The sequence below is a fragment of the Silurus aristotelis genome, assembly GCF_946808225.1.
Source record: "Silurus aristotelis genome assembly, chromosome: 18".
In the NCBI taxonomy this organism is placed as follows: domain Eukaryota; kingdom Metazoa; phylum Chordata; class Actinopteri; order Siluriformes; family Siluridae; genus Silurus; species Silurus aristotelis.
This window is the reverse complement of record NC_139591.1, coordinates 15,643,976-15,671,709: the sequence shown is the minus strand read 5'-3', so window position 1 is coordinate 15,671,709 and position 27,734 is coordinate 15,643,976. Positions and strand designations below refer to the sequence as shown.

At 40.6% G+C, this 27,734-nt stretch overlaps 2 protein-coding genes across 11 annotated transcripts in view; both read left to right on the top strand.

The window, feature by feature from the left end:
- The first annotated feature begins 221 nt into the window (after positions 1 to 221).
- cplane1 (ciliogenesis and planar polarity effector 1) lies at positions 222 to 20,440 on the top strand. 5 transcript variants are annotated; one of them, XM_083567730.1, is made up of 53 exons: positions 222 to 790; positions 915 to 1,050; positions 1,238 to 1,357; positions 1,437 to 1,675; positions 2,165 to 2,265; positions 2,349 to 2,505; positions 2,626 to 2,729; positions 2,817 to 2,999; positions 3,771 to 4,020; positions 4,124 to 4,276; positions 4,360 to 5,030; positions 5,144 to 5,334; positions 5,450 to 5,530; positions 5,636 to 5,776; positions 5,948 to 6,127; positions 6,210 to 6,438; positions 6,782 to 6,912; positions 7,031 to 7,248; positions 7,347 to 7,511; positions 7,628 to 7,751; positions 7,829 to 7,938; positions 8,017 to 8,163; positions 8,265 to 8,394; positions 8,620 to 8,932; positions 9,096 to 9,969; positions 10,273 to 10,436; positions 10,676 to 10,761; positions 11,060 to 11,160; positions 11,250 to 11,308; positions 11,567 to 11,629; positions 11,980 to 12,163; positions 12,409 to 12,723; positions 12,809 to 13,405; positions 13,602 to 13,768; positions 14,045 to 14,126; positions 14,548 to 14,599; positions 14,702 to 14,836; positions 14,917 to 14,982; positions 15,378 to 15,508; positions 15,657 to 15,864; positions 16,032 to 16,237; positions 17,137 to 17,227; positions 17,485 to 17,664; positions 17,792 to 17,827; positions 17,944 to 17,977; positions 18,107 to 18,235; positions 18,359 to 18,521; positions 18,636 to 18,691; positions 18,854 to 18,991; positions 19,074 to 19,234; positions 19,684 to 19,779; positions 19,881 to 20,047; positions 20,126 to 20,440. In XM_083567730.1, exons 1-53 carry the CDS (start codon positions 710 to 712, stop codon positions 20,255 to 20,257), a joined length of 9,228 nt encoding a protein of 3,075 aa, XP_083423856.1. In that variant the 5' UTR covers positions 222 to 709; the 3' UTR covers positions 20,258 to 20,440. The 5 variants fall into 5 exon arrangements, with proteins under 5 accessions (XP_083423856.1, XP_083423855.1, XP_083423854.1 ...); XM_083567729.1 differs by having other exon boundaries at positions 15,990 to 16,237; XM_083567728.1 differs by having other exon boundaries at positions 10,622 to 10,761.
- A 2,043-nt stretch (positions 20,441 to 22,483) lies between these two features.
- Positions 22,484 to 27,734, top strand: part of wdr70 (WD repeat domain 70) — a 43,654-nt gene continuing 38,403 nt past the window's right edge. Inside the window, exons 1-5 of one of the 6 annotated variants that reach the window (XR_014537713.1) lie at positions 22,484 to 22,620; positions 24,363 to 24,416; positions 24,511 to 24,594; positions 27,108 to 27,195; positions 27,341 to 27,530. Coding sequence is in view for 4 of the 6 variants with exons in the window: in XM_083567731.1 (XP_083423857.1) it covers positions 22,596 to 22,620; positions 24,363 to 24,416; positions 24,511 to 24,594; positions 27,108 to 27,195; positions 27,317 to 27,530 (465 nt within the window). In the remaining 2 variants the exon portion in view is untranslated. Of the gene's footprint in view, positions 22,621 to 24,362; positions 24,417 to 24,510; positions 24,595 to 27,107; positions 27,196 to 27,316; positions 27,531 to 27,734 lie in introns of all 6 variants that reach the window. The other 5 variants (XR_014537714.1, XM_083567734.1, XM_083567733.1 and 2 more) reach the window with 5 other exon arrangements.

Below are 27,734 nucleotides of genomic sequence, written 5' to 3'. Positions count from 1 at the left end.
CACTCTTTATACATGGAATTAGGAAATCCGATTAATTACCTATATTGTACCAAAATGTAAAAAATAAAGTACAGAATTTATTAATGGTATTAAATATGGTAACATTTGATTTGGCTGATCTGTTTTAAATGCCGATTTTTTTTTTTTTTTATGCATTTTGACAGTTCTTGATCCCAATAGGGCGCCGCTCCTGTGCGCGTTCTCGCGCGGGCTCTTTCTTCGTCGTGAACGCGTCTTATTCCATGGCAACGAAACGGGAGTCTGTGTAGCACCGGAAGTGGAGGGAAATTCGAAAGAAAAAAAATACCGTTATGAATTGTAAACAAATATTATTTGTTTTAGAGTTTTGGCATGATTGTAACATTCTGCCAGAGATGGAAATCCCGTTATGGAATAGTCATAAAGAATATTTTGCTTGTTTTAGCGCTTGGTTTCTATCATAGGGTTCTATCTCAGGTCGCTAGCTAGTGTGCTAACAAACATGGAATGTTATTTATCGGTCAGTAGCTGGTTATTATAGTTACATTTTCATATTTTTTTGTTTCTTATCTTATTATTGCGGTGATAGACCAGATTTTCCGACCGTTATCTAGGAATTATCTAGGCGTTAAGCCAGCTGGTTGCAATATGTCCTCATTTTAAACATGAACTGCAGCGTAAAAGGCAGAAAACGCAGAACCTCTGAAGTCTCTCAGATCAGACGCCGAACATGGAGGTGAAGCTCGAGGTGCTGCTGTCGTCCAGCATCAAGAGGAGAAAACCATGGCCGAGGTTTTGTTGGCTGGGAAAGGTGAGACTGATGTTTCATTGTGGCTCAGACCAGAAAGTGACCTCTTAACCAGTCTGATTAGGATTTCTTTAAGTCCATACACATCGTAATTGCCTAGGGTTTGTTCTTGTATTATATTTCCCAGGAGAAGGAAGGAGTCTTTCTTTTGGATGACAATCGTATCAGCGAAATCGATTTACGCTCAGGACAGACCAAGAAGAAGATCCCAAAACTGCATCAGCTGCTACCAAGAGTGCTGACGATGTCCAGCTCTCAAAACGGTGAGCTCTTATCTCAAATGATATTTCACAGCGTTCTGTAATGCACAGGTTCCCAACACAGCCCCTTTTCTTTTCCAGCACAGGTGAGTGTTTTTCACAACGAGTCCAGGACGAGGGGGCGTCCAAAAAAACAGGATTGAGAACCTGCAAACATTTCATGTGTCTTTTCTGTGCTGTGTGTCTGTAGGTTTATGGCTGGTTGGTATATTATTCTCTGGAGAGGTGTTCCTGTGGGACAGAGACAAAGATTCCTTAAAGACGGTTACACCGGTGCCTGCAGTGTATGAGCTGGTCTCTGCTGGTAAAGGTCTGTGTGTGTATTTGTACAGCAATGGCATTTTTATTTATGTAAAAGTATCTTGCTAAAACAGGTCTGTCTTCCACAGGCACATCAATCTCCCAGCGTCTTTCTCTGCTGGTCTCAGGGGACGGACGAAGGGTACTCCTGGTCTCTGTCACAGGAACGGTTTTCCTGTGGGAATGCCTGGTGCCTCAGGATCTAATCAGCTTTCGGGATAACACCGTCAAGGGATGCTGGAGTCAGATAACAGCATCAGAAAATTCACAGCTTCCCTCAATGAAAGACAAAGAGGCATGTCTTCACTGCATGTTTGTCCAGAGCCAGGTGAGAGCTGCACTGAGGTTTTCCACATTTAGTCTCCTTTTGCTGTGACAATTGCCAAGGTGTTCCACTAGATTCTGTAGGTGAGATTTGTGATCATCCAGCCACAAGGGTGTTAGTAAATCAGGTACTGATGTAGGATTAGGAGGCCTGGGGAGCATACAGAGTTCCAATTTATCACAGAAGTGTTCAGTAAGGTTGAGGTCAAAGCTCTATAGCAGGCCAATTAAGATCTTTCACTCCAACCCATGTAAAGCATATCTCCATGGATTTAGTTTTGTGCACAGGGACCTTGTCATGCTGAAACAGATGTGGGTCTCCTAGTTCCATTGAAGTGAATATGTAATGCTACCGATTCCAAGTCCAACTGTGTGCATACAACAGTTTGGGGAGACATGGCATATGGGTGGAAAAACATCAGGTGTCCCAATACTTATAAATCTATACTTATATGTGTAGGTATAAAATTAGTTTTCCTGTATTTGTATCCAGGCTGTAGGTGATGTGTGCCTGAGTGCTTTTGTCTTCACTGCTGGAGAGCAGCTGATTGTCACTTTCCTGAAGATTCAGTGGGAAGAGATCTGGAAAAACAGGTTGGATTCTATAAAAGCAGGTGTGAAGCAAAATAATTGTTAGAACTAAGAATTAATTAAATAAAGATTTGTCTTTCTTGCAGTTTGAAACAATACAGCACCCATTGGGTCACTAAGTCCTACCCCCTAGGCCATCTTGTACCTCCCTGTCAGCCGGTGAAGTCAAGAGGAGCGCTAGTGCCGGCATTCTCACCCGATGGACGACTGTTAGCAATAATCATTAACCAGAAAGATCCAAGGGTAAAGTTGTTCAATTACAAAATGAACATGTATCTAGTTTCCCGTCATCACGTTACTGATACTGTTAACAGATTAATGAAATATTAGGAAGGGATTCTAATATGTTATTATGATGAACAGGCAACTCAAGCATTATTCATAAGCGTGCAGAACTTTGTGACTGTATCAAGCTCACTTGGAGGATGTGGCAGTAAAAAGCTTGCGATTCCACCCAAATACATAAGGTGAGCGAAGAAGATACAAGATTTTTGTCCTTATTTATTTTGAAGCTTTATACAGAAGCCATGTTGACGGTATGTTGATTTCTGAAGGTCGTACTGGGTGAGCTGTTTGAATTGGACACCAGAAGGTCTCTATCTGGCCTGTATACTGAAGAGAGGCTCTATCCTGATGCTGTCCCGCTTAGGAGGGCTGGTCTCTCTCTCAACAAGCGGGTGCAACATTGAGTTCGGCCCTGCACATTTCCTGCCTCTTCATCCGCTAGTCACTTACAGGTGAGCAGAGTTGTGGTGCTCTGACACAGTCATGAATTTTATACCTGTTAGGGAACGAAATACTGAAAATTTCATGTGTATTGCAGCTTACTGTGACCACCTCCAAGCTCATTTTTAAGTTATTTTTTCCATGACAACACAGCCTGAAGTGTTTTTTTTTTTTCATTAAACCATTACAGTTAAAACAACATACAATGAGAGGTTACTATAGAAACAGTAACATAACTCCAAAACATTAGAATGAATGCTTTAATATGAATTTTTGTGATTGGAATTGCAACTTCTGTTTGTAAATAAATGTTGCTGTTTAATTTCGGAATAAAAGACGACAAGCAGGTTTTGAGTTATATTTGTGGATAAATGTTATTACACGTGGTGCATCATTTCTGCTGCCTGCTGTTTCAGGTTGTGTGTGTATATCCATTACTCATTTTCTTTTTCACGGATGCTCGTCCTGACTTTCTTGTTCTGATCCCTGTCCTCTTTTACCACCTTTTTTCCATTCTTCTCTCACATCTCTAGTCATCCGCTTTCTCTTTTTCCTCCTCCAACATGGCCATTTTGTGCTCACGTAAGTACCGGAGAAGTAGAAATTCTGCTTGCTCCCAATACAAACTTACAATTTGTGCTGCCACAAAGCCCACTAATTCAGCCTGTCCCTTCCAGCATGTTTGATTGTAATGATGTGAAAATTTATGACCTTCTTTAATGCATGCTAATATGCACAAAAAATAGAGTTTTTAAGTTAGTACATCCCCTCCCCCCCAACAGACCTCCAGTGCCTTCGCAGCCACCTGATGATGCTTTGTCCAGCTCTAGCGTGTCTCTTCGTGACCCGATGAGACAGCGGTACTCTGTGACCTGGCACCCGAGGCTGCCATGTCTCATTGTGTCTGATGGTTACATGGTGACAGCGCTGAATATGTCCAGACGGCCTGCTTCTTCCTCGCTGATGAGCAGCTTCCTGCTGGAGGCGACTCAGGCACTGGAGAGAGCACGCAAAGTTCTCCACTCAGAGCTGGTGAGCCAAAGCCTGAATGCTGTCAACGTGGCATTGATCAGACAATTAATGTTCTGTTTTGTGTGGAAAAGTACCAGGTATGTTAATCTGTATGGTTGCTCAGCCCCAGGTAACATCTAGACTGGAGTCCATGTCCACTCTGAAATTCACCACTAGTCTCTTGGCACCGAAAGAAAAAGAGACACCCCAATCGATGCTGCCTCAATTTTTCCAAAGTGGAGGATCCACAGGAGGCTCAAGGCTGATGATGGAGCGGGTAATTCTGTCAATAAGTGACTTGAACTTATTGGTCTTTCCGTATTATTGGATTTTCTCATGTTTTTTTAATTCTTTCTTCAGATTGAGGATGATGATGACTCAGACGAGGGTCATTATGCCGGTTCGGTTATGGAGGACAGGGGCAGGTTAGAATTCGCCTCAATGTATGACACACTTCATGCACAGTCCCCGGCTGATTCGGAAAATTCAGACCAAGATTCCTCAGCTCTCTTAAAAGACCTGAGCAGGGCACAGCGGAGTTTGCTAATTGCCTGGGCTCTTGGTGTTTCGCTTGGTGATACTATGGATCAGAGAGAGCGCATGCTGAAATACACCATTTCCTGCGCTGTTCGTTTGGCTCGCTTTCTCCGGATAGCTGATCCATTGATACAACCTTACAAACAAGATAGGGTGTTTGAATTTCTCAGGTCTCTGCTCTCCTTTCTGCCATGGGATTCCTCCCATAAAAGTGGCAACAGCTGCTTCGGAGTCGTTCTCGATCTTGCTCGACATTTTGTTCGTCTTTTTCTCCCTTCGTCCCTACACGCTGTTTGCTCCTCTCAGAATTTCATGGCAGCTCTTTTTGTCCTCCGGAATGCTTCAAAGATTCTGGACCAGACCTACAGTCTATCTCAAAAAGCAGTGCAGCACGCAAAAGATGATCTTTGTCCTTCAGACCTCTTCTGCATCCCACTGTTACAAGAGGATGCTGCGAGCTTTCCGATATCTGTGTTTAACAGACCATCAAATAGGTACCTCTGATTGTTAAAGAACATTAAATAAGATGAATTGAAGGATAAAGCTTCTCTCATTGAGAGAACAATGGTTGCTAATGTGTTATAAATGGGCTTTGTGTGGTTTTTAGATTGGTGGCAATATGGCGAGAGATCTACAAGCAGGCCTTGCAGTACTTTATTGAGTTACAAAATAGAAGTAGTTTAGCAAATCAAAAAAGGGAACTAGAGAATATGTCGAAGGTCATTTCTCAAATCCAAGAGTCACTACAGAGAGCTGGAGATCAGCTGGAGGACAATCCTGCCCTGTACAGAATAACAGGTGACACACTATTTATTTATTTATTTATTTATTTATTTATTGATACAATAAGATACATAAGTGCTTCATAAGTTTAAGACATTTTCAAAGCATGAATTTCGGTTTTTGAGTACAGGAGAGGAGCATTTCATTTCTGGTGAGTACAGCGAGTGCATCCAGGTTTGGCGAGATCAGCTGTGGGAAGAGAGAACAAGAGGTATGCTTCTTTTTTACATCATGCCAATGTGAGTGTAAATCCTTTACTCTCAGGTTAGATAACATGTGCTGCTGTCATAAGTACCTGTCTATTTTTGTTAAACAGCTGGACCGAGGACAGTTTTCCTGGAGACGCGCTACTGTCTGGCTCTTCTTTTTAGCCAGCTGTTTCAGTACAAGCTAAGGGAAGCCCAGGCTTTGTGTGACACCATGGCCAATCAGCTACTGACTTTAGAAGATACTGTGGGTACGTTTCTGAGAAATTATACAATTGATGAAAACTTATATCATCTCATTTTCACCAGATGCTCATGTGAAAAATTTGAGATCTTTTCAGTCAAATTTTCCATGACAATTTTTTTATCTTGTATATGCTTTGTGCTTATCAAATCTAATATAAAGTATTATCCACCATCAGTGACTCAAGTTGATGAGGCTCGGTTTGAGTTGTACCTCCCGCAACGGGTGAATAGCGAGGCTGCCTGTGCTGTGGTCCAGTCTCTTGGCAGGTTCATGGCATCCTACTTTACCAACCAGCCGCTAGCCATTTTCTCACCACACAACGTGGACATCTTGCCTCCTCTACATCTGCCACAGTGTGAGTAACAGCTCTGTAAAAATCACCGGTAACCACAGGCTCTCATTTCTCACTCGTAAAAATTTCGATATTGCTGTTACAGCGACAGGGAGACGCAAAGTGGCTCTCTGTCAGCAGCAGGTGGCAGCCGCCGTGAGGTCACAGCACCTCTCGGGAGTATGGACAGTGGAGTATGCTCTGGAGCTCCTCCTTCTAGGGGGGCTGATTCCTGAGGCAGCATGGTTGGCTCAGAGTTTAGGGGATTGGAAGATGGCTGCCTCTCTTGGTCTGGCTTATACCACCTTCTGCAGACTTCACTGTGATTTTTGCAGGTTGCTTACTTTTTGAACTAAACACACTTTTGATTTATATTGATCTGCATTGCATATGTAAGAAGCTGTGTGTAAATTGTATGAATATTTCAGTGCAGTTTTGTTGGATTCATCAGAAATGAATAAAGTGTGGATAATAATTAATAATAAATATATAATAGAATAAATAACAATTACAGAATCAAATGTAAAAAAAAAATTTCACTCAGACATATCATATTAACATATTTAGAGTCAAATTCTATTATAGGCTAATTAAGTGAGAAAATATATGATGTATGGTTTATCTCATTGAAACGTTCCATTTAAAAGCTCATGGTATAAGTGTTACATTTTGTTGTAGGTTAAGATGGAGAGAGTTGCACCTTCCTGCAGAGCTGCAGCCTGGCTTTATTTTTCAGACTCAGCTAGAGTCATTATTGGACTGCAGAGTTTTATCTGACAGACAAGACAAGACCTTCACAAGCTTTCCAGGTTTTTGCATTATTTGGTTTCCTTTTCCACTTAATTTGCTCTATGAATAATGTTTAGCGGTACAGAGTTCAGTAATAATGACAGTTGCTTAAGCCACTTGTCTGTTTTATATTATAAGATATTGTGGAGCTTGGGGACATGGAGCTGCTCCATGTGTCTGCACAGGAGATCCTAAAGGCTTCAGTCATGGCGGATGTTGATGTTTTGTCCCGGCCTCTCAACAAGCTGCTGGAATCAGCCAAGGGGCATGCCTCTTCATTAACTGCTTTGGTTCCTCCTGCATTCTACCTCCCTGCACCTCCTTTGTACTGCCCACAACCTGCTCCTAACACACAGGTACTCCATTTAGATCACCACTGAGCATTGATAAGTTTTAGCCATCAGACAATTTTCTTAATTAAAGCTTAGTCACTTAACTCTTATGCTTTTGACAGGACACCATTGGTGACATTTTGTTGGCTTTGGAGAGGGAATCACGTTGCAGTGTAGCTGCAGTGTTACAGCGAATACTGCTTCTCTTTAGAGCTTCTCACTGCACCCATCCGGCAGTGCAGTGGTACATTAGCAGTCTAAATCGATGCCGTAAACTCTTTCGCAAGGTAATTTTTCAGATGCTTTGTGCACTTCATTCTCAGAACCGTTATCTACCCACAAAAAATCCACAGCCATCGGACCATTTTAACTGCATGAATGCCTGTGGTGTTTGCTTTGACAGGTCAGGAAGGGACACACGCAGCCTAACGATGACCTTCCAGAAGGTTTGAAGAAGTTTACTAATCGCCATGGGTTTTTCCGTGTAGGTTCCAAAGACATGGACAGTGTCATCATACAAACTATAGGTGTGTATGTGTGAGTAGTGACCGCATTAATGTGTAGGAAACCTGATGGTAACAATCTGTGTGTTTGATTAACTTAGCATGCTTTCGGGAATTATGTGGGCTGTGCTGGATGCTCCATGTTCGTGATCATCTCACAATCTCCTGTAGAAGGTACCAAGCTGCAAGGAACAAGATGAAAGACTCTCAGGTAAACATGACAACAAAATTATAGGTCGGGGAGCTTCATAAAGGATGTGTTTCTACATGTTGTTCTTTGTGGTTCTAGGTTACAGATAACAGCGCACGTGACTTGTGCGAGGAGGTCCTGCGCTGGGTTTGCCGCCTAATGCCTTTCTCTCGCTTTCTAAACGCTGAAGAGACTTTGCAGGACTTGGTGCTTAGCCTTGTGGCTGAACTTCCTGCTATTCCACTGGTGAAAACAAAAACGCCACATACACAACACTGTAGTCTGCGCTTTTCTCTAATATCCCTCTAAACACCCTATTTTCTTTTCTTTTCTTTATTTTCTTCCAGGTGGCAGAGACATTAGTCGTTGTGTTTCCAGATGAGGAGGAATCAGTCCGAGTGCCTCTAAGAGAGAAGTACACCTCACTGCTGCAGAGATTAAGATCCAGGGATGTACAGGCTTCCACTTCAACACAAGGTTAAACAGCAAATATTTAATTAATTAATCTGAATTTGCTGAATTAGCTATTATTCACACCGTAATTAATTTCTTACATACTACTTAGTTATTTAAATACACCATTGGGTTCTTAAAGAGTATTTATTTTGACTCTGTACATTACAATGCATTACTTAATAATATTGACACCCTTTAATGTTAATAGTATGTGGCACATTTATCTACTTACCTATTAATGTCCAGTCACACAGGCTAGTGAAATGCATGAGGAAGAGGAGGAAGTGACGTTGATTCTGCTGATCCAGACGCAGCGGAGGCAACGGGTTCGAGAGGGGCGCCGTCTGGCTAAGAGCAAGATCCTACTAGAGCGGCATGTCTGGGAGGTGGAGGAAGAGGAGGAAAAGGCAGGAGCCAGTGCCATATCTGATCGGTTGTCTCAGTGCACTAACTTGAGTAACAGCACACTCACAGACTCTGAGTGCCCCCCAGTGGTCAGTGAGGCTGATACAATATCAGAGCCTCATTCACCAGAGCTGCAGAATAGGCCTCATAAAAGGTATCCTTAAACTCGCTATCATTACTTGCTATCATTACATTAAACTTTCTATCAATACATTACATAATAATATGTTTATTAGCAGTAAGTCTAGGAAAACATCAAATTTATTTTATTGTGCAAGTTTTCTCATGCTTTTTTTTAATTGTTTTTTTATTTTTAGCTCTGTGGCACCCAAACCTCAGAACACATTCAAATCAAAAGATGAACAAAAAAATAACGAAACACAGCAAAAACATAAAAGTTTCACATCACCCTGTGTAGGGACATGGGCGTTTGAACTTGAGGATGAGGAGTATCCATGCTTTTTAGAGCTTTTCTTAAGCTATATGTTGGAGAAAGACAGTCTGGAAGCTGAGGAATCTGAGCTTCCATTGCTGTGTAGCTTCTCATCATGTCTGCATGACCGAGAGCTTCACTCTGACGCTTTTGATGTGCTGACGGCGCTCAAAAGACGGCAGGCTGGCCGAAAAAAGGGTGCGCAGCTTCCCGTGTTTCATGCTGGCAGCTGCTTTCGCATGCTTTCTGAGTCTCCCGAGCCGTTGCCCACTATCGGCCCTTCTCCTTCTTTCCACAGTGAAACTCGCACACCTCACACCAGCACAGGTGCTCTGCCTCTTCCTGGAAAACAGCCAGGCTTGTTTAGCCTTCGACGACAGAATAAGGTGCCCCTCAGTCAGAACATGATCACCACACAATCGGGTCCTATTCCAAACTTTGTTCCAGGCATCCCTCAAATGGAGCACTGTTCCTTAAAGATAATCTCCTGTCCTGATGTGGATCTACAGCTGGAACTGGACTCCAAATTAGAGACCCAGTTTCCCCAGCTGGCCAGGCTGCTGGAATGGATGCTGCGCTGGGCAGACAGGAGTGTCTTGCTCCCTCATTTCAGCAGGAAGAAGACAAGGAGTGTCAGTGAGCCAGTGGTGATTAGGGCTAAAACCTCAGCTCCTGCAGTGCTCTCTGCTCTGAGGCTGCTGAAGCAGAGATACACCAAAGCCCTAATGAGGACTGACCATCACTGTGCTCAAATTAGGGTGAGATATTTAAAATGTGAAAATAAATAGAAGATAAAAAACTTTGGATACATATAGCTAGAAGTGGAACACATTTTGAAATCATTATTTATGTACGTATGTATGTATGTATTTCTTTCTTAATGTATATTTCAGATTAGTTTTTTTACATAAAGCCTGTATTTAATAAGTCTATATTCTGTATGTCTCAGTCCAAGTCTAGCTTTTTAGTTTATATTAAGAATTTTGTTAATATATAACTTCTTTCGACATCTGAACAAGATCAACAGGCTTCACTACAACAGTGTTGCTTCCTCCCTGCAGGTCCCAGAGAGAGAACCTCAAGCCACTGTGGCTCCGGTCTTGCCACTGGAGTTAGGCTGGAAGCGTGAAAGAGAAAGCAGCGTGGATACTGGATATCCTTCTGCCTCTGCCGGAACTCCCATTACCCTGCCTGATCTGGACCCCCAGCATGAACATGCTTCTGAGTGAGTGCTTTTTGAATAAACACAGTGTAAGCATTAAGACAGTTATGTGTCATTTGGCTTAAACTGATCTTCAAAATGGGGCTTTTGTTGTGAGACTCAGATTGCACAGAAAGTCATTTGTAGACCAAACACTGAACTAAACTTTGCATAGTGTTTATTCTACAGTTCTGTCTTTTTTTTTGAAGGGTGTGTGAGTTTGATGAGCTTCAGGATGAGCAAAATCTTTCGTACATATATAGGCACGAGGACATGACCTCTGATCTGGATATAAAAGAAGAGAGTGTTAGAAGAGTGAATGAACCACTTGCCATGACTGACTTGGATGGTAAGAGTCATGGTGGAAAACTGTATCTTAATCTGTAGAGCTCTTTTTCTAAACTTAGACACCTTACCTTATTAACATTTTAAGTATAAAAGGATTGATGTTTAAGCAGTATTTCAATAATGTTTAAAATGTTTTGAAAAAAATTTGGAAAAAAAGAACTTCCATAATAACTCAGTTTAAATTTGTTTTTCTCCACTGATTTATTAATACTATCTTTAAATATTGTCAACAACAAAATGTTATACACAGGTGTTTAAATCATTAACACTGTTTTGAACAGTTATATGGGGTTTTACAGGTGACAGTAGTGTTGTGGAGATCCTGGAAGAGACCTCAGTTGGGCCAAATATTTCACTACATTTAAGAGCCAAGAGCAAAACACCTAGACCCATAGACCAGGTAAACACAACTGCCTGCTAAAACAACCTTTAAGCTTTACTTTGTTTTGTGTCTTAACTTAATAAGACTGTTTATTTTTTTCTTTTCAGCCTTTAACACTGGCAGATTTGGAATATTCCACGACCCCTGATGACTCCACCGAATCTCTGTGAGTTTACAACATGTTGAAAAAAAATGCGTTAGTTTATTCCAAACACACATTTAAAGAGTTGACTTTAGCAAGTGTCTATAAAAGCACCAAGAGTCATCAAAGAGTTGCCACAGTGACAATATAAATACAGCTCATTTCCTGCATGTGTATGTGTACAGCAGTGTTTGAGTAAACAGAAAGTGACGCATTTGAGATTGTTTTCAGTCTGTATTAAGCGCTTCTGTGTTAATCTAAAAAATGATCCCTGCATTGCAGCTCAAAGGACGTTGACAAATTGAATATTGAACCTGCAGAACCAGGAAAAGATCCAAGAAATAGGCAAGTATAGTGTATTTACTGTAAGTTTCAAGTTGTTAAAATTTACTCATCTTAGGTGTTCCTTTTTCTACAAAATGTTTGATCTATTGGCATGAAAAAATGTTTTTATTAAAGCAAGGATTTTTTATCTATACCTTTTTTTCCACACACAACCTTTTTTTTTTTTTTTTTTTTTTTTTTTTAAATTGAAATAATTACATTTGATTCTATTTGATCTTATTAACAGACCAACACCAACCAGATTTATTTTTTTGTGTTTTGTAACATATTTAAGTGTTCTTTTGTATTAATTGCAATAGTGAGGCTTCTAAATAGTGCATGTGTTCTAACTTGTGCTTTTGAAATTTCAGTCCTGCAATCAACACTCCTGAACCTGAGCCTGTTCAGCAGAAAAAGCCACACCTCCCCTTTGTGTTAAATCCTCCAACTGAACCAGGGACTGTTAACCCTCCTCAAAGTGTCCAGAATGGAGAAAACATTCATCATGACCCAGTCAGACAGCTGCTCCAGGATGAGCTTTTCCGATTAGTTCAGGTACATAACAAATACCAGGTTTTTAATACGTCCCGAATTAAAAAATATTTGGACACTGTGTAAAATGTAACATTTGTTTTTTTTGTTCTATTAGTAATAAAATATGTGTTTATGAGATTTGCAGATCATTGCATTTTGTTTTTATTTACATTTTACGCAGTGTCCCAACTTTTAGAATTGGGGCTGTAGTTGTTCTTTACACAAAATCTGTCCTTGTATAATACTGTATTGTATTTCCATTTTAGTTGCAGCAGATCAACTTCATGAGTCTTATGCAAGTGGTGGGAGCCTCATTTGCCAACCTGCCCCTCACTCACACCAATTCGCTGCTTTCACAGTTCAGTGTTCCTTCATCGGCGCCTGCACAACCACAAACTCAAGCCACTGTTGCCCAGTCCTCAGATACTCTCCCTCCTGACACCCAAAACACAAGATTAGAGAATAACCCAAGAACTGATTTGGAACTACAGAGCAGAAAACCCAGAGCTGTTGATCTCAAGAGGGTGGAAACAAATCTTGGAATGAATATTAATATAGAAAACAGTAGACTCGACCCTCAGGTAAATCCTATAAACAAGGTCCTTTTAATAACAGGTAGCTTATTATTAAATTGCTTACTTGTTCTTTTTACTTGCTTGGCTGCAGGAACTGCAACAGCTGACGATTAATCCTGAGAAAAAACAGGAAGAAAGAACTTATTTCATTCCTCCCTCTGAAGGACTTCTTACCACAGTGGACAATCAAGCCTCAGTGCCAGCAGCCCAGCAGAATCGACCACTTGATAAGACTGTTCCGATTATACAGGGTCTCAAACTTCTCCATTTGCACCCTCCTCATTCTCCTCCTGCCCCTGTGAGAGAGGCCTGGGCTCCCATTCAGCACAAGTCTACCACGTACAGGAGATTAGAAAGTCAGAAGAAGCATGCTGAGCCAACGTCACAAGTTCCACAACGAAATCTAAATCAATACGGATTACAAGGTCAACCTTACGGTCAAGCTTCATCAGACAGAGGAAAAAGAAGAGAAAGAGAAGCAGTTCATCGCCATCCAGCTTTTAAAGTGGCAGGGTCCGATATGGGACTCCCTCTTCTGCGTTTACCCCCCGACACCCAGATTCGACCCATCCAACTGCCCCAGATCCCTTTGTCTGCCCCGATAAAGCCGCACACAGCAGCAACTGTACCCAATGTCAGTTTTCCCAAACCACAGTTACTCCATGTTGAGCCAGACTCATCCCGTACTGTAAGCACTGCACATCTTCATCTATGAAGAAATTTTTTTTAACAGACATGCACAATATTATAAAATTCTATATATTTTATTCAAAATAAACACCTAGTAGCCACAAGGAGTCAATAGTTAACACAGTGTTTGGGATATCCAGGTGTTTATCGGTTGAATGAAAATTGTTAATTTGTTTGCCATGTGATTTGTTAAGGGTTTGAGATACAGTGCACCTCCTCGGCCCAATCCTCGCCTAATCCCTCTGGAGGAGCTGATGGCCTGGGCAGCAGAAACAAAACAGGAAGTGAGCTCTAAGCTCCAACTCCTCAAGGCAGACACAGTGATCCAAAAGAAACTCGTAGCCACTCTCTCCAGCAAGAGGTACCTACCTAGATTCTTGAAAGTGTAGTCCTATTTGTGCATTTTTTTAAATCAGGAACTGAATTTATAAACCTAACGTTCTCGCATCACTCAGTTTCACTTAAAGAAATCCGTTATTCTGTATTTTATTTTTATTTTTTATTTTTTTATTTGTTATAACTGCTAATTAGTAAGCATGCATATGATTTGATTTCTAATGCTTTTATATTATGACTGAAAAAAGACATTTTCAATGTGTTCTATTCGATAATGTAACTTTTAATGTTTTTTCTTGAGGGTTAAAAGGAGAGAAGATAGAAAGAAAAAGGAAACAATTGTGTCTTTCCGACCAGACGAGTCTATAATCCCTCCATCTCAGGTAAAACAACCAGCTTTGCCATTAGGAAAAAACTGCATGACACTGAGAGAGATTTTTTTTTAAATTACTGCCAGGAATGTGTATTTTTATTTTTGAGTATTTCTTTTAGGAATAGCTTTAATAGAATTCACCGAATGTTTACTTTAGATAAAATACAAATTTGCTAGTGTTGCAGTAAAACTTGAGGCCAATGTGCATTTTCTTAAAGTCGAAATATGTTTTTGTACATTAGAAGTATTTGGAACAATTATGAGTGTAGGTATACATTCGAAAATGTGTGTGCATTTTATTTGAATATATTTTCTGACTGCTTACTTCTGACTACTGGTGCAAACATTCAAATGCTATATTTCTTACATGGCTTATTTTTATCATGGATTTTTTGTTTAAAATCAATATATATATATATATTTTTAAACAGGAGCCTGAAGAAGACAAATCTACTCATGATGGTGGCTATGCCATTCCTTTAGGTTGGTACATTTACACACAAATCGCTTGGAGTCCTTTAACCAGTTCTCTGAAGTCTAATAATGACCATTTACTAAAATGATGACTTGACCTTTTTTCTTTAGGTTGTTTCGAGTCAATGTTGACTGGTCAGAGGCTGTTGTCTGAAGCTCATGCAACATCAGCAGAGCTTCATGCTTTTGCAGTCATGCACAAGCGGCCTCCCGAAATCCAGGACGCTTGCACCAACACAGAACCTGGTGTGTGATGCTTTTTCTCATAGCAGTTTGGTGTTGATAGAACGTGAACTATGCTGATTTTTCCTTTTTGTCTTGTAAAGCCTCACCTTGCATCACAATTGATAAAGCTGTTTCAGCAATACTTCCTCCTGCGTCTTCGTCCACATGTGAGTTCAACAAATAACCTCCTTTCTCCACTCTGGATCAGATTAAATTGCACATTGGATTTGGAATGTAAAATTGTCTATGAGATTAAAGAAAGACAAGTCAGCTTTAATGCAAAGCTACCTCTGTCTAGTTTAATATACATATATGTCCATGAAATATTTACAGATCACAGTAGTTTTAAAATTATTTAATATCATGAACTAATTAACAAAATCTGCTTTCATGTATTAGGCTAAATTTTCCTGTCATTTCTTTATTTCAAATTAATCTTTTTTTCCACTCATAATTAGGATTAAGATTCACTTGGTTGTATGCTGGAATGCAATATTGTCAAATGTTGCACTGTTTTGCTGTACATAAAACATTTTATTAATTTAATTTTTCAATTTGCTAGGTGCTGGACATGTGGACAATAATGTTGCTTCCACTGCTCCTCCTGAGGTGTTCCTGGACCATCAGGACTATGGGAAAATGGCTTCAGAGCAGCCAGAGAACTCAGGTCACACAGAGCCAAAAGCCTATAGGGTAATAATAAAATTTTATTTGTCCAAAAGTATGAAGAAAATGTTTTTTTTTTTTTTTGTGACAGTTAAATGTAACGAAGAGTGTTTCAGTTATCATGGCCAGAATCTCTTTCACACTGTTATTAAAACAATTACTATCTCTCTTTAAGAGTGCTCAAGGCCAGGAGTCCATCAGTGTGATCGATTTGGAGGATGGCTCTCAGTTACAGGACCTGACTTCTTCCCAAACCTCTGTCACAAGCCAATCCGGTCCTCCTCCTACATCTGCTCAGCTTCATCATCTCGCAGCTTCTGTGATCAACCCAACCCAGACCAATGCCGAGCTCGGACCAGAAGAGTACACTGCTGAATTACCAGGTACTGACATTTTAAAATAATATTGTGACATCCTGTAAAATAGATGTCTGAAGATTTGGACACTTGTTCACAGAAAAGACTTCAGGTGAGCCTCCAAAGCTCCAAATGTTTGTTTCCTGTTCCAGGTTATTCAGTAACGTTCACTCCTCCTGCACTTGTGCTCTCAGCGCCAGAACCTAGCAGAGATCCAGTCACAGTAAAGATGCTGACTGAATTCCGAGCTCAACAGGAGGCCGTGCCAGCGGGCTTCTTGGTAGGCCGCACGTTTTCTCGCAGCCAAGTCTCAGCTCGTCTTTCTGAGATGGACGCTCGATTGGCAGCTCTTCAGAGCATCGCTGACCACATGGACAGAGAATTTGCCGACACCAGGCTGGTAATTAAATTCTCATTTAAATCATTGTCATTTCAACCATATATAGATGATGCAGTACACAGTGAAATGAAACAACGTTTCTCCAGTACCCTGTTGCCACATTTAACAACATAGAGCAACATTTAATAACATAGAGCCACATTTAACAACGTAGAGCTACTTTCAACAACGTAGAGCTACATTTAATAACAAAGAGCTAAGGACTAAAATAAGTTCTCGTAGCCACATAAAGTGCATTGTGTGCAACCTTATGCAAGACATAAAAGAGTGCAACCAGACAATACCAAAGCAAACAGTACAGAACAAATACACAAAATGGCCGTATTCTATATATGTTATACAGTACAATGTGCAAAAATAAGAGAACTGTAAATTAAGTCTGTATATGTAAACATACACTAGTCCAGGAATAACATTATGACCGGTGAAGTGAATAACAATGATTTATCTCTTCTTCATTGCACCTGTTGGTGGGTGTTGTGCATTAGACAGCAAGTGAACATTTTGTCCTCAAAGTTGGTGTGTTAGAAGCAGGAAAAATAAGCAAACGTAAGGATTTGAGTTAAACAAGGGCCAAATTGTGAACACAACAACTGGGTTAGAGCATCTCCAAAGCTGCAGCTCTTGTGGGATGTTTCCGGTCTGCAGTGGTCAGTATCTATCAAAAGTGCTCCAAGGAAGAAAAAGTGGTGAACCGGCGACAGGGTGAAGGCTGGTCCGTGTGGTCCAGTCCAACAGATGAGCTCCTGTAGCTCAAATTGCTGAAGACGTTAATGCTGTTAATGCTCATTGGGTCAGAACTGTTTTGGCAGCAAAAGGGGGACCAACACAATATTAGGCAGGTGGTCATAATCTTATGCCTGCTCAGTGTACTGTATATGTGTTTTTCTGATTTTCAGTTGGTAAATACCATAGATGCTTTAACACCTGTTGTGATGGCCAGTGTGGAAGAGGAACCTTATTCCAGCATGCTGGGAGTTCCAAAGAAAGGTTAGAATATTTTTTGCCAATTTGCTATGGAATAAACACCCTCAGGGTGTGCGGTTGTAATAATTAAGTTTAAAATATTAACAAGAACCTCACTTTACCTCCAGCAGCATGACACTACCCTGTTTATGTATTACAGATACAGAAGCACTTACAAATATTCACATGTATTCAGATACAGTATTCACATGACTCGGCTTAAGACTCGCTCTTATATGTAAGAGTAGTGTTCATTATTAAAGGATCTGATATTTACTCAGCAAAGAGACCTTCAGTCCGTGTGAACGTGAACAGGGCGGAAGAAGAGCAGGATCAGGGACGGTTTTTGTCTTCCACACCGAACAGTATTGTTCCTCCAAGTCAGAGGGGGCGCTTTTCTCTCTACCCAGCCTCACCGTCCATACAGAACATACTCCATCAAGGCCACACCCCTCCTGCAGGTATCATAATGCAGTTCCCTTACACGTCTGACCTAACCGTATTTGATTTCCATCTTTCTAGTCTTAATTTCAGCAGTGTAAGCTTTTGGACTCGGTGCTAAAACTGATGCTCTTTTTTTCTCCACAGTGAAATCGGAGCGGCCTCTCGGGGACGTGAGCCAAGGTTAATGCACACTCTTCTTTCTCCATATATACCTGCTGTTTTTTTTTATTTCACAAGAGCTTCTCATTTTGTGTTGTGCCAAAAGTTTTAATGCATCTTTGATTATATTTTGGCAGAATTGACTGGATCACTGATGGAGAATTCAGACCTGTAAGTATTTCTTCTTCGATAAACTAACAGAAATGAATACTCTGAACACCATCACATGGTTTTAGAGAGGTTGAAAGTTCTAGCTATTTTTGGAGCAAACAACTAAAGATGGTGTTCATTCATCATCAGGCTGGATAAAAGCATATTGGGTCTGAGTGGACTAAGTGATGTCGCAGACATCTTAGGAGATTTGGTGAAAGAAGGTGCGCTTTCACCCTCAGCACTCCATCGCTCTCCCTCAGTGCCCAGGACGAGAAGGTATGATCTTGTTTTGAATGACGTGACTCCACGTGGAAAGGAATAATGCAAATGAGTAATCGGAGTAATAAATAATTGAAAAGCGAAAGTGAAGAGTGTTTTTCTTTTTGTTTGGCGGAGCAGCAAACCAGAGGAGCAGCGAATGATAGCCATGATGGAGGAGGAAAGGAAGGAGCTGAGAACCTGGATGAGGAGGAAAAAGCGAGAGAGACTTGACAAGTACCATAAACAGAGGGAGGAGAAGAGAGAGAGGGAGAGAATTCCCTTCACTTCTCCAAATCCATTGGTCCGGCTCTGTCTTTCCTGTTTTTTGTGTTTATTACCTACTGTTTTATCCGGTTTGTTATTATGTGTAAGATTAGCTCATTTTTTTACTTTATTTTATTGACTTATTTAACAGAAACTGTCCTCTAGAGACCTGGCAATCAACAGGAAAGTTAAACACGAAAGAGACAAGTAAGTATTTGTGTTAAAACATACAATTTCTTTTTTCCTGTTATAAAAAAAATGCATCACTACCTTCAAAACTGCTAAAATTGTGTTGCTTACTGTAATATATAAATATGAACAAGACTCGTCAAGTTAAAGAAATAATACAAAGCTTGTTTGTATTTTTAGGGCAGTTCTGCTAGAACATCACTCCCAGAGAGCACATGAGGCCTGCCAGCTTCTTACAGACATGCTTACTACCCCACTCGTCCTCCCTGCTCCTTGCAACAGCACCACTGAACCCAAGACCCAACACTCCCAGCCTGGGTCAGCATGCATCCTCTGCTTCACATGGCCTTACCTCAGTACATTTCAATAAACGTCATTGAGAATTGTTTTCATGTTTCAGGAGTCGGATGCAGTTTAAAGGGCCTCTTAGGAAAAGCCCTAAGAGCCAAAGGGGACGAGCGCGCTCTGCTGCGACGCTCGGGAAGACTGTGGTGCTGCAGAAGAGAGGTTCATCTGCTCCACCCGGGACCCTAAGCAGCAAATTTGGACTCCATAGAGCTGGTTCTTTAATTTATCCTCTGCTTATTTGATTGTATTGTATAGTAAATACACTGATCAGGCATAACATTATGACTGGGGAAGTGAATAACACTGATTATCTCTATCTTACCTGTTAGTGGGTGGTATTATTAAGCAGGAAGTTAACATTTTGCCGTCAAAGTTGACGTGTTAGAAGCAGGAAAAATGCAAATGCAAGGCTCACTTGATGCACGTGGGGAGCGAAGTCTGGCCCTTGTGGTTGGATCCATCAGATGACCTCCTGTGACACAAATTGCAGAAAAAGTTAATGCTGTTAATGCTCAATGGGTCAGCACTGTTTTGGCAGCAAAAAGGGCAGCAACACAATATTAGGCAGGTGGTGATAAAGCTATGCCTGATCGATGTATGTATTTGAAGATGGTTTTTAAAAATGAAGAAATGTTTTTTTTTTATTTTTTATATTTGATCAGTGAGCACACTTCCTGGTGACCGGCTGTCCCAGGTCACACGGCGAGGCATGCTCACAGACCCAAGAGGTAGACCTGAAGTGAAGACCACCATCCAACGTAAACGTCTCAATATACATTGACTTTCTATCAATTCAATTATTACTATGCTACTGTACTGTAATTATTTATAAATATATTTTTTTTTTTACAAACTTTAGGCAACAAGACTGGGTTAAATAAATCCCCAATGACGCCTAAGCCTGTAAAACCGCCGGACGTGTCACACATGTCTAAGGACAGAGAAGAAAGGGACGTAATGAGTCCGTGGGACGTTCCTCATGAAATCCGCTCAATTCTCGGGCTTAACTGCAGAGACACAGAGCAGGTATAAAGCAGTAAATTATTTCCGTGTCATGCAATACAATGAGGACAAATGTATGAAGTAAAATTCTTGACTCTCCAGGGCTTGGCCGAGAACAACGACGACTGGCTGGACGCCCTTTCCATAAGCACCAGCAGCATTTTGAGTAAGATGGACTGGGCGGCCATTGAGAGGCTTGCGGCTGAAGAAGATGTTGGACTTGATTTAAATTAAAGCAGAAAAAGCAAGAACATGTACGCTTTGAGGAGTTTACAGCTGCCACGCACATATCTCAGTGTCATTGTGTGTTTTTATTTAGGGATATATAAGGGGATATTTTATCAAATGCTGGATATTATTAATGTTACATTCTAAAGGTACACCTGCAGGGGAAATAAACAGATTTTTATAAAAAAACATATTTCATGTTATATTATATTATATTTTTTACTCTATTTATTATTATGGGGTTTAAATATGGTATGGTAATTTAATGTTTATTTTCAAATACCCTATTATTATTTAACAATGATATGACTGAAGTCCCCCTTTTTTTGGGACAGTGAGACACTGTGGTTTTGTATATTTACCACAGGTTTGTGTGGGTTTCACTTCCTCACCTCCCAATAATATTTGTGTGCTTGTGTGTGTGTGTGTGTGTGTGTGTGTGTGTGTGTGTGTGTGTGTGTGTGTGTGTGTACAGGTCCCGTTAGTGCATATTCCTACATAATACCTAGAGATCTTCTTCTTGTTTCGGCTGCTCCCATTTAGGGGTCACCACAACGGATCATCCGTCTCCATACTTCTCTGTCCTTTACATCTGCCTCTTTCAAACCAACTACCTGCATTTCTTCCTTCACCACATCCATAAACCTCCCCCTTAGCCTTCCTCTTTTCCTCCTTCCGGACAACTTCACCTCAGCACTCTCCTACTGATATACCCCATGTCCCTCCGCTGCACATGTCCAAACCATCTTAATTGGGCCTCTCTCCCTTTGTCCCCAAAACGTCCTACATGCGCTCTAATAAACTTGTTTCTAATCTTGTCCATCCTCGTCACTCCTAACGAAAACTTCAACATCTTCAGCTCTGCTACCTCCAGCTCCACCTCCTGTCTTTTACTCAATGCCACTATCTCTATACCATACAACATCGCAGGTCTCACCACAGTCCTATAAACTTTCCCTTTCACTCTTATAGACACCCTTCTATCACAAATCATTCCTGCCACTCTTCTCCACCCACTCCACCCTGCCTGCACTCTTTTCTTCACTTATCTAACACACTCCATTACTTTTCACTGTTGACCCCAGGTACCTCTCCACTAAGACCTCGTCCGTCAAACTGTCCATCACCACTGTAAACAGGAAAGGGTTTAGATCCGATCCTTGATGCAGTCTCACCTCCACCTTTAACCAGTCTGTCGTTCCTACTGCACACTTTACTGCTGTCACACTGTCCTCATACATGTCCTGCACCACCCTCACATACTTCTCTGCCACACCTGACTTCCTCATACAATACCACAACTCCTCTCTCGGCACCCGGCCGTGCACTTTCTCTAAATCCACAAACACACAATGCAACTCCTACTGACCTTCTCTATACTTCTCCATCAACGTTCTCAAAGCAAATAACGCGTCTGTGGTGCTCTTCCTTGGCAGGGAACCATAATGTTGCTCACAGATGGTCACCTCTTCTCTCAGCCTGGCTTCCACTACTCTTTCCCATAACTTCATGATGTGACTGATCAACTTTATTCCCCTGTAGTTACTGAAGAGCTGCACCTTATTCTTATAAATAGGTACCAGCATACTTCTCCATTCCTCAGACATCCATTCAGCTTCAGATCTACATGAGACCTTAATCAGAATAAAGATAAATGAACACTTGGGCAGTCTTTTCACACTGAAAGGTGCAGTGATTTGAATCTGTTTTTGGATGCATGTGCTGAAAGATTGAATTATTCTCAGAACTGTACACACACACACACACACACACACACACACACACACACACACACACACACACACACACACACTTGTCCAGGTTACAACCAAACACCCTCAAAGCTCAGAAGGATTTTTCCCTTAAGATCAAGCAAGATCAAGGATGGTTAAGAACAGAATCCCAGCAGAAACATCCAGTTTATGAGGCTTAACTGGTCCAATTGGTAGAAAGGAATCAATTTATTAATAAACAATCCTAAAGATATATCCAGCCAACTATATAAAACGTGATAAAACAATAAAATTATCATAAAATAATCAGCGATTTAATCTGATGTTTATCCATCTGTTAATTATCAGTTTATTAATTAGAGCTTCTGGAAAATAATCTGGCAGTTTGGAATATATCAGTATTGTTGGAAAAATAGAGTAAAGCAGTGTGAATATACTCAGTGAGAAAACTTTGGGGTTTAAAGCGGGATATAAACCTCAAACATTCCAGCAAGCCATCATGAACACATCCAGAATTAGCAACTGTTCAGGATTCAGGATCTCTGCTTTTATTTTGACTGCTTGCAGTGACGCGACCCGGAAGTGATTTTTAACGTTGATACTCGCGAAAAATGGCGGCACAGAAAGACAGTGAAGGTATGCTTTTAGTTAAGTTTTTCATTATTATCGTCTGTTGTAAGTTTTTTAAATATGTATATAATATCATTTATTTGTATTTATCAACGGAAGCAGTATCATTCGGATCGGAAATGTATAATGAATGAGTCAAACCGGTTGTTAGTTTAGTAACCAGATGGCTACATTAACTTAGGAATTAAACACTTGTATTTTTTTTAATTGCTATAATGTTAATCTATCTCTATCTATCTATCTATCTATCTATCTATCTATCTATCTATCTATTTATCTATCTATCTATCTATTTATCTATCTATCTATCTATCTATCTATCTATCTATCTATCTATCTATCACAAAACACATGCATGTGACTGTGACTCGAATGCTTCTATGTATGTAATGTGTGTGTCTGTCTGTCTGTCTGTCTGTCTGTCTGTCTGTCTGTCTGTCTGTCTATCTATCTATCTATCTATCTATCTATCTATCTATCTATCTATCTATCTATCTATCTATCTATCACAAAACACATGCATGTGACTGTGACTTTAATGCTTCTATGTATGTAATGTGTGTGTGTATCTATCTATCTATCTATCTATCTATCTATCTATCTATCTATCTATCTATCTATCTATCTATCTATCTATCTATCACAAAACACATGCATGTGACTGTGACTTTAATGCTTCTATGTATGTAATGTGTGTGTGTATCTATCTATCTATCTATCTATCTATCTATCTATCTATCTATCTATCTATCTATCTATCTATCTATCTATCTATCTATCTATCCACAATCACACATTACATACATAGAAGCATTTGAGTCACAACCACATGCATGTGTTTTGTGATTGATAGATAGATAGATAGATAGATAGATAGATAGATAGATAGATAGATAGAACTAGCTATATTGTTCTCTCTCTCTCTCTCTCTCTCTCTCTCTTTCTCTCTCTCTCTCTCTGTCATTATTCGGTCTCGTTACAATATAACCATAGAAAGCTGGACATTTTATATGCAATATGGAAAAAACAGCTTCTATTGGCAAATATTTAGTGTGACCGTGCACAATTACAGGAACCTGGTTCTCATAAATCTAAGTGGAATGGAATCCTAATCAAAGTCATTGCTAACACCTGTATCTGTCCTACTATTGTATGTCCAAATGCTTGCTGTGAAAAAGATCTATTACGTTAGGATTTTGCAAGCATTACTTACACATACACATGTTGCATGAGTTTATTTCATTGGAGCTTGCTAATAAGACTGACTTTCATTCACATTGTTCCATTTCAAATGCCAAAAGTCACACAATTTGACAGCATAAAATCCTACTTTTGCACTGTCTCAGAGAAATCTGCAAACAAACTGGATACTCAGATATAGTATTCAAGCTATTTTGCAGTGGAAGTGGAAGAAGCATAGCTATTTTTTATGGAAGGGGAACAGGGTGAAAAGGCTAAGATATACTATATTTCACAAAGCAGCTCACTGGTATGTAGATCAGTGAAATAAAATATTATGAATTGATCAATCCAAGTTTAAAATCTCAGAAGAAGACAATTTGTTCAGAAAATTGAGTATTTTGCATTCTTATTTACACACGTCCTATATTTTTTGCTTGTTTATTAATAAAGAGCCTGATAAGGAAATATAGAAGGTCATTCAAACTTTGGTAAAACAACAAAGCTGGTGATGGTGTGAGAATTTTGCACCATACTGATTGTATTCTGTGTTTTTTGTTTATTCCCAGAAAACAAAGCTGATGGAGAGGATGTGTCCTCAGTCATGGGCTTCTCTGGTTTTGGTAAGTGCTCTTACTTCTGAAATCTCACTCGTAAATGGTTTCCATTAATAGTTAGAACAATATAAAAATATATGTGTGTATTTCATGCTAACAGGTAGAAAAGCTCGGACGTTCGACCTGGAGGCTATTTTTGAACAGACTCGGAGGACGGCTATTGAAAGAAGTCAGAGGGTTTTAGGTTGGTATTGGAGTCACCTGATTTATACAGAATACAATATAGTATACAGGAAAACTGTCCTGCAAAGTAGAACTGCTAATGTACTCTAGAGTGTTAAAGCTCATCACAATCACATCATGTTGGCTTGACAAAGTAAACCTAAAAGTATTACATTTTCAGAGGCTTGAAGAAAACAGATACAGTTACTGGAAGAACGGTAGAGAACAAATACAGATAGAAAGACAGACAAATTATATATTTCAGTTGATAGAAAGAATTATGGAGAGTGTGCTACTGGTAGATAATGAGAGAGTGAGAGTGCTACTGGTAGATTAATAAGAGAGCAAGAGAGAGAGTGTAAAAGAGAGAGAGTGCTACTGGTAGGTTAATGAGAGAGAGAGAGGGAGAGGGAGGGAGGGAGGGAGGGAGGGAGGGAGGGAGAGAGAGAGAGAGATAGAAATAGTGTGTGCTACTGAGATTTAAAGAGAAATGGATAGAAAGAGAGAGAGTGTGTGCAACTGATGGAGAGATGTATGAGAAAGAGAGTGTAGTACCGGTAGATTGATAGAAAGACAGAGTATGTGCTAATGATGGATGAATGGAGAGATGGATGAAAAGTAAGAATGTGCTACTGGTAGATTGATAGAGAGATGGATAGAGTGAAAGTGTGTGCAGCTGGTAGTTTGATGGAGAGATGTATAGAAAGAGAATGTGCTACTGGTAGATGGATGGAGAGAGAGAGAGAGAATGTGCTACTGGTAGATTGATGGAGAGATGGATAAGGAGAGAGAGTACAGCTGGTAGATTGATAGAGAGATGGATGGAGAGAGAGAGTGCAGCTGGTAGATTGATAGAGGGATGGATGGAGAGAGAGAGAATGCTACTGGTAGATTGATGGAGAGATGGATAAGGAGAGAGAGTGCAGCTGGTAGATTGATAGAGGGATGGATGGAGAGAGAGAGTGCAGCTGGTAGATTGATAGAGGGATAGATGGGGAGAGAATGTGCAGCTGGTAGATTGATAGAGGGATGGATGGAAAAAAGAGTGTGCAGCTGGTAGATTGATAGAGGGATTGAGAGAGAGAGTGTGCAGCTGGTAGATTGATAGAGGGATGGATGGAGAGAGCGAGTGCAGCTGGAAGATTGATAGAGGGATAGATTGGAGAGAGAGAGTGCAGCTAGTAGATTGATAGAGGGATGGATGGAGAGAGCGAGTGCAGCTGGTAGATTGATAGAGGGATTGATGGAGAGAGTGAGTGCAGCTGGTAGATTGATAGAGGGATGGATGGAGAGAGAATGTGCAGCTGGTAGATTGATAGAGGGATGGATGGAGAGAGAGTGTGCAGCTGGTAGATTGATAGAAGGATGGATGGAGAGAGAGTGTGTAGCTGGTAGATTGATAGAGGGATGGATGGAGAGAGCGAGTGCAGATGGTAGATTGATAGAGGGATGGCTGGAGAGAGAATGTGCAGCTGGTAGATTGATAGAGGGATTGATGGAGAGAGTGAGTGCAGCTGGTAGATTGATAGAGGGATGGATGGAGAGAGAATGTGCAGCTGGTAGATTGATAGAGGGATGGATGGAGAAAGTGAGTGCAGCTGGTAAATTGATAGAGGGAAGGATGGAGAGAGAGTGTGCAGCTGGTAGATTGATAGAGGGATGGGAAAAGAGAGTGTGCAGCTGGTAGATTGATAGAGGGATGGATGGAGAGAGAGTGTGTAGCTGGTAGATTGATAGAGGGATGGATGGAAAGATAGTGTGCAGCTGGTAGATTGATAGATGGATGGATGGAGAGAGAGTGCAGCTGGTAGATTGATAGAGGGATGGATTGGAGAGAGAGAGTGCAGCTGGTAGATTGATAGAGGGATGGATGAAGAGAGCGAGTGCAGCTGGTAGATTGATAGAGGGATGGATGGAGAGAGAATGTGCAGCTGGTAGATTGATAGAGGGATGGATGGAGAGAGTGAGTGCAGCTGGTAATTGATAGAGGGATGGATGGAGAGAGAGTGTGTAGCTGGTAGATTGATAGAGGGATGGATGGAAAGATAGTGTGCAGCTGGTAGATTGATAGAGGGATGGATGGAGAGAAAAAAGGAGTAGTGCATGGATAGTGAAGTGAGAGTTTGGATTATGTTGCACCTGAATGTAGTTTGAAGGCAGTAGGTCTTATAACAGCTCATCATTTCCATTGGAGATTTTAGATTCCAGGTCCTGTTACAGGAAAATCGTAATTCTGATCAGTATGAAACGTCAGCACACGCAGTCTCAAAGTTCTGTAGTTAGTTTGATGCATGTAGCTTGAAAGTTCTCGGGTAAACAGCGTTTAGAAATGTGCCTCAGAAGAAGAAGAAAAAGAAGAGGCAGCGGCTTAAACAGCAGAACACAGACTTTGTCAAACCAACATAATTATGATGTCATAAATAAGTTAACGGTTACTAGTAGTGACTTTATATTTTAGTAATTAGAATTTTTTTATGAGTCTGGTCGTTAAAGTACTGTGTAGAAGGCTATAAAATATGTTGTGTATTTGAGCAGTAGACCGTCAGCAGCAGGAGTCTCAGAGCTCTAGTCCAGGTGCTTCCTCAAAAAACCAGAAACAAAAACCTTCTGCTTCCACTTCTAGGTGAGTCCAAATCTGATGTGGGATTTTGCACGCTACTACAAGTTCTACCTTTGTGCCGTGTTTTGTTCCTTTCGTCATCCGCACGCCTGTAAGGGTTTGTATGGTGATCTTATGTCCTAAGCAGGCAAAAGGAGAGTGACGACAGCAGCAGCGACAGCAGCGGCAGCAGCGACTCTGAGCTTATTGGTCCTCCTCCTCCACAAGCACCTGCTGAGGAGGATGACGATGAGCTGATTGGACCTCCACTCCCAGAAGGCTACAGCCGCACCACAGCTGATGCTGATGATGAGGACGACAGCGACGACGATGAGAACGAAATGGAGGAGGAGGATGACGTAGGTGTTGGTATTTTTTAGACTTTATTTTAGCACCCATTGCTATAATTAATTATTATTATTATTATTGTTATTATTATTGCTAACAAGATCTATACTCTATGGACAAAAGTTGTACAACTGATTCTAAGATTTGAATGTGCTTTTTGAACTTCCCTTTCCACATTTACTCCCCATTTGTTTTCATAATAACCTCCATCCTTC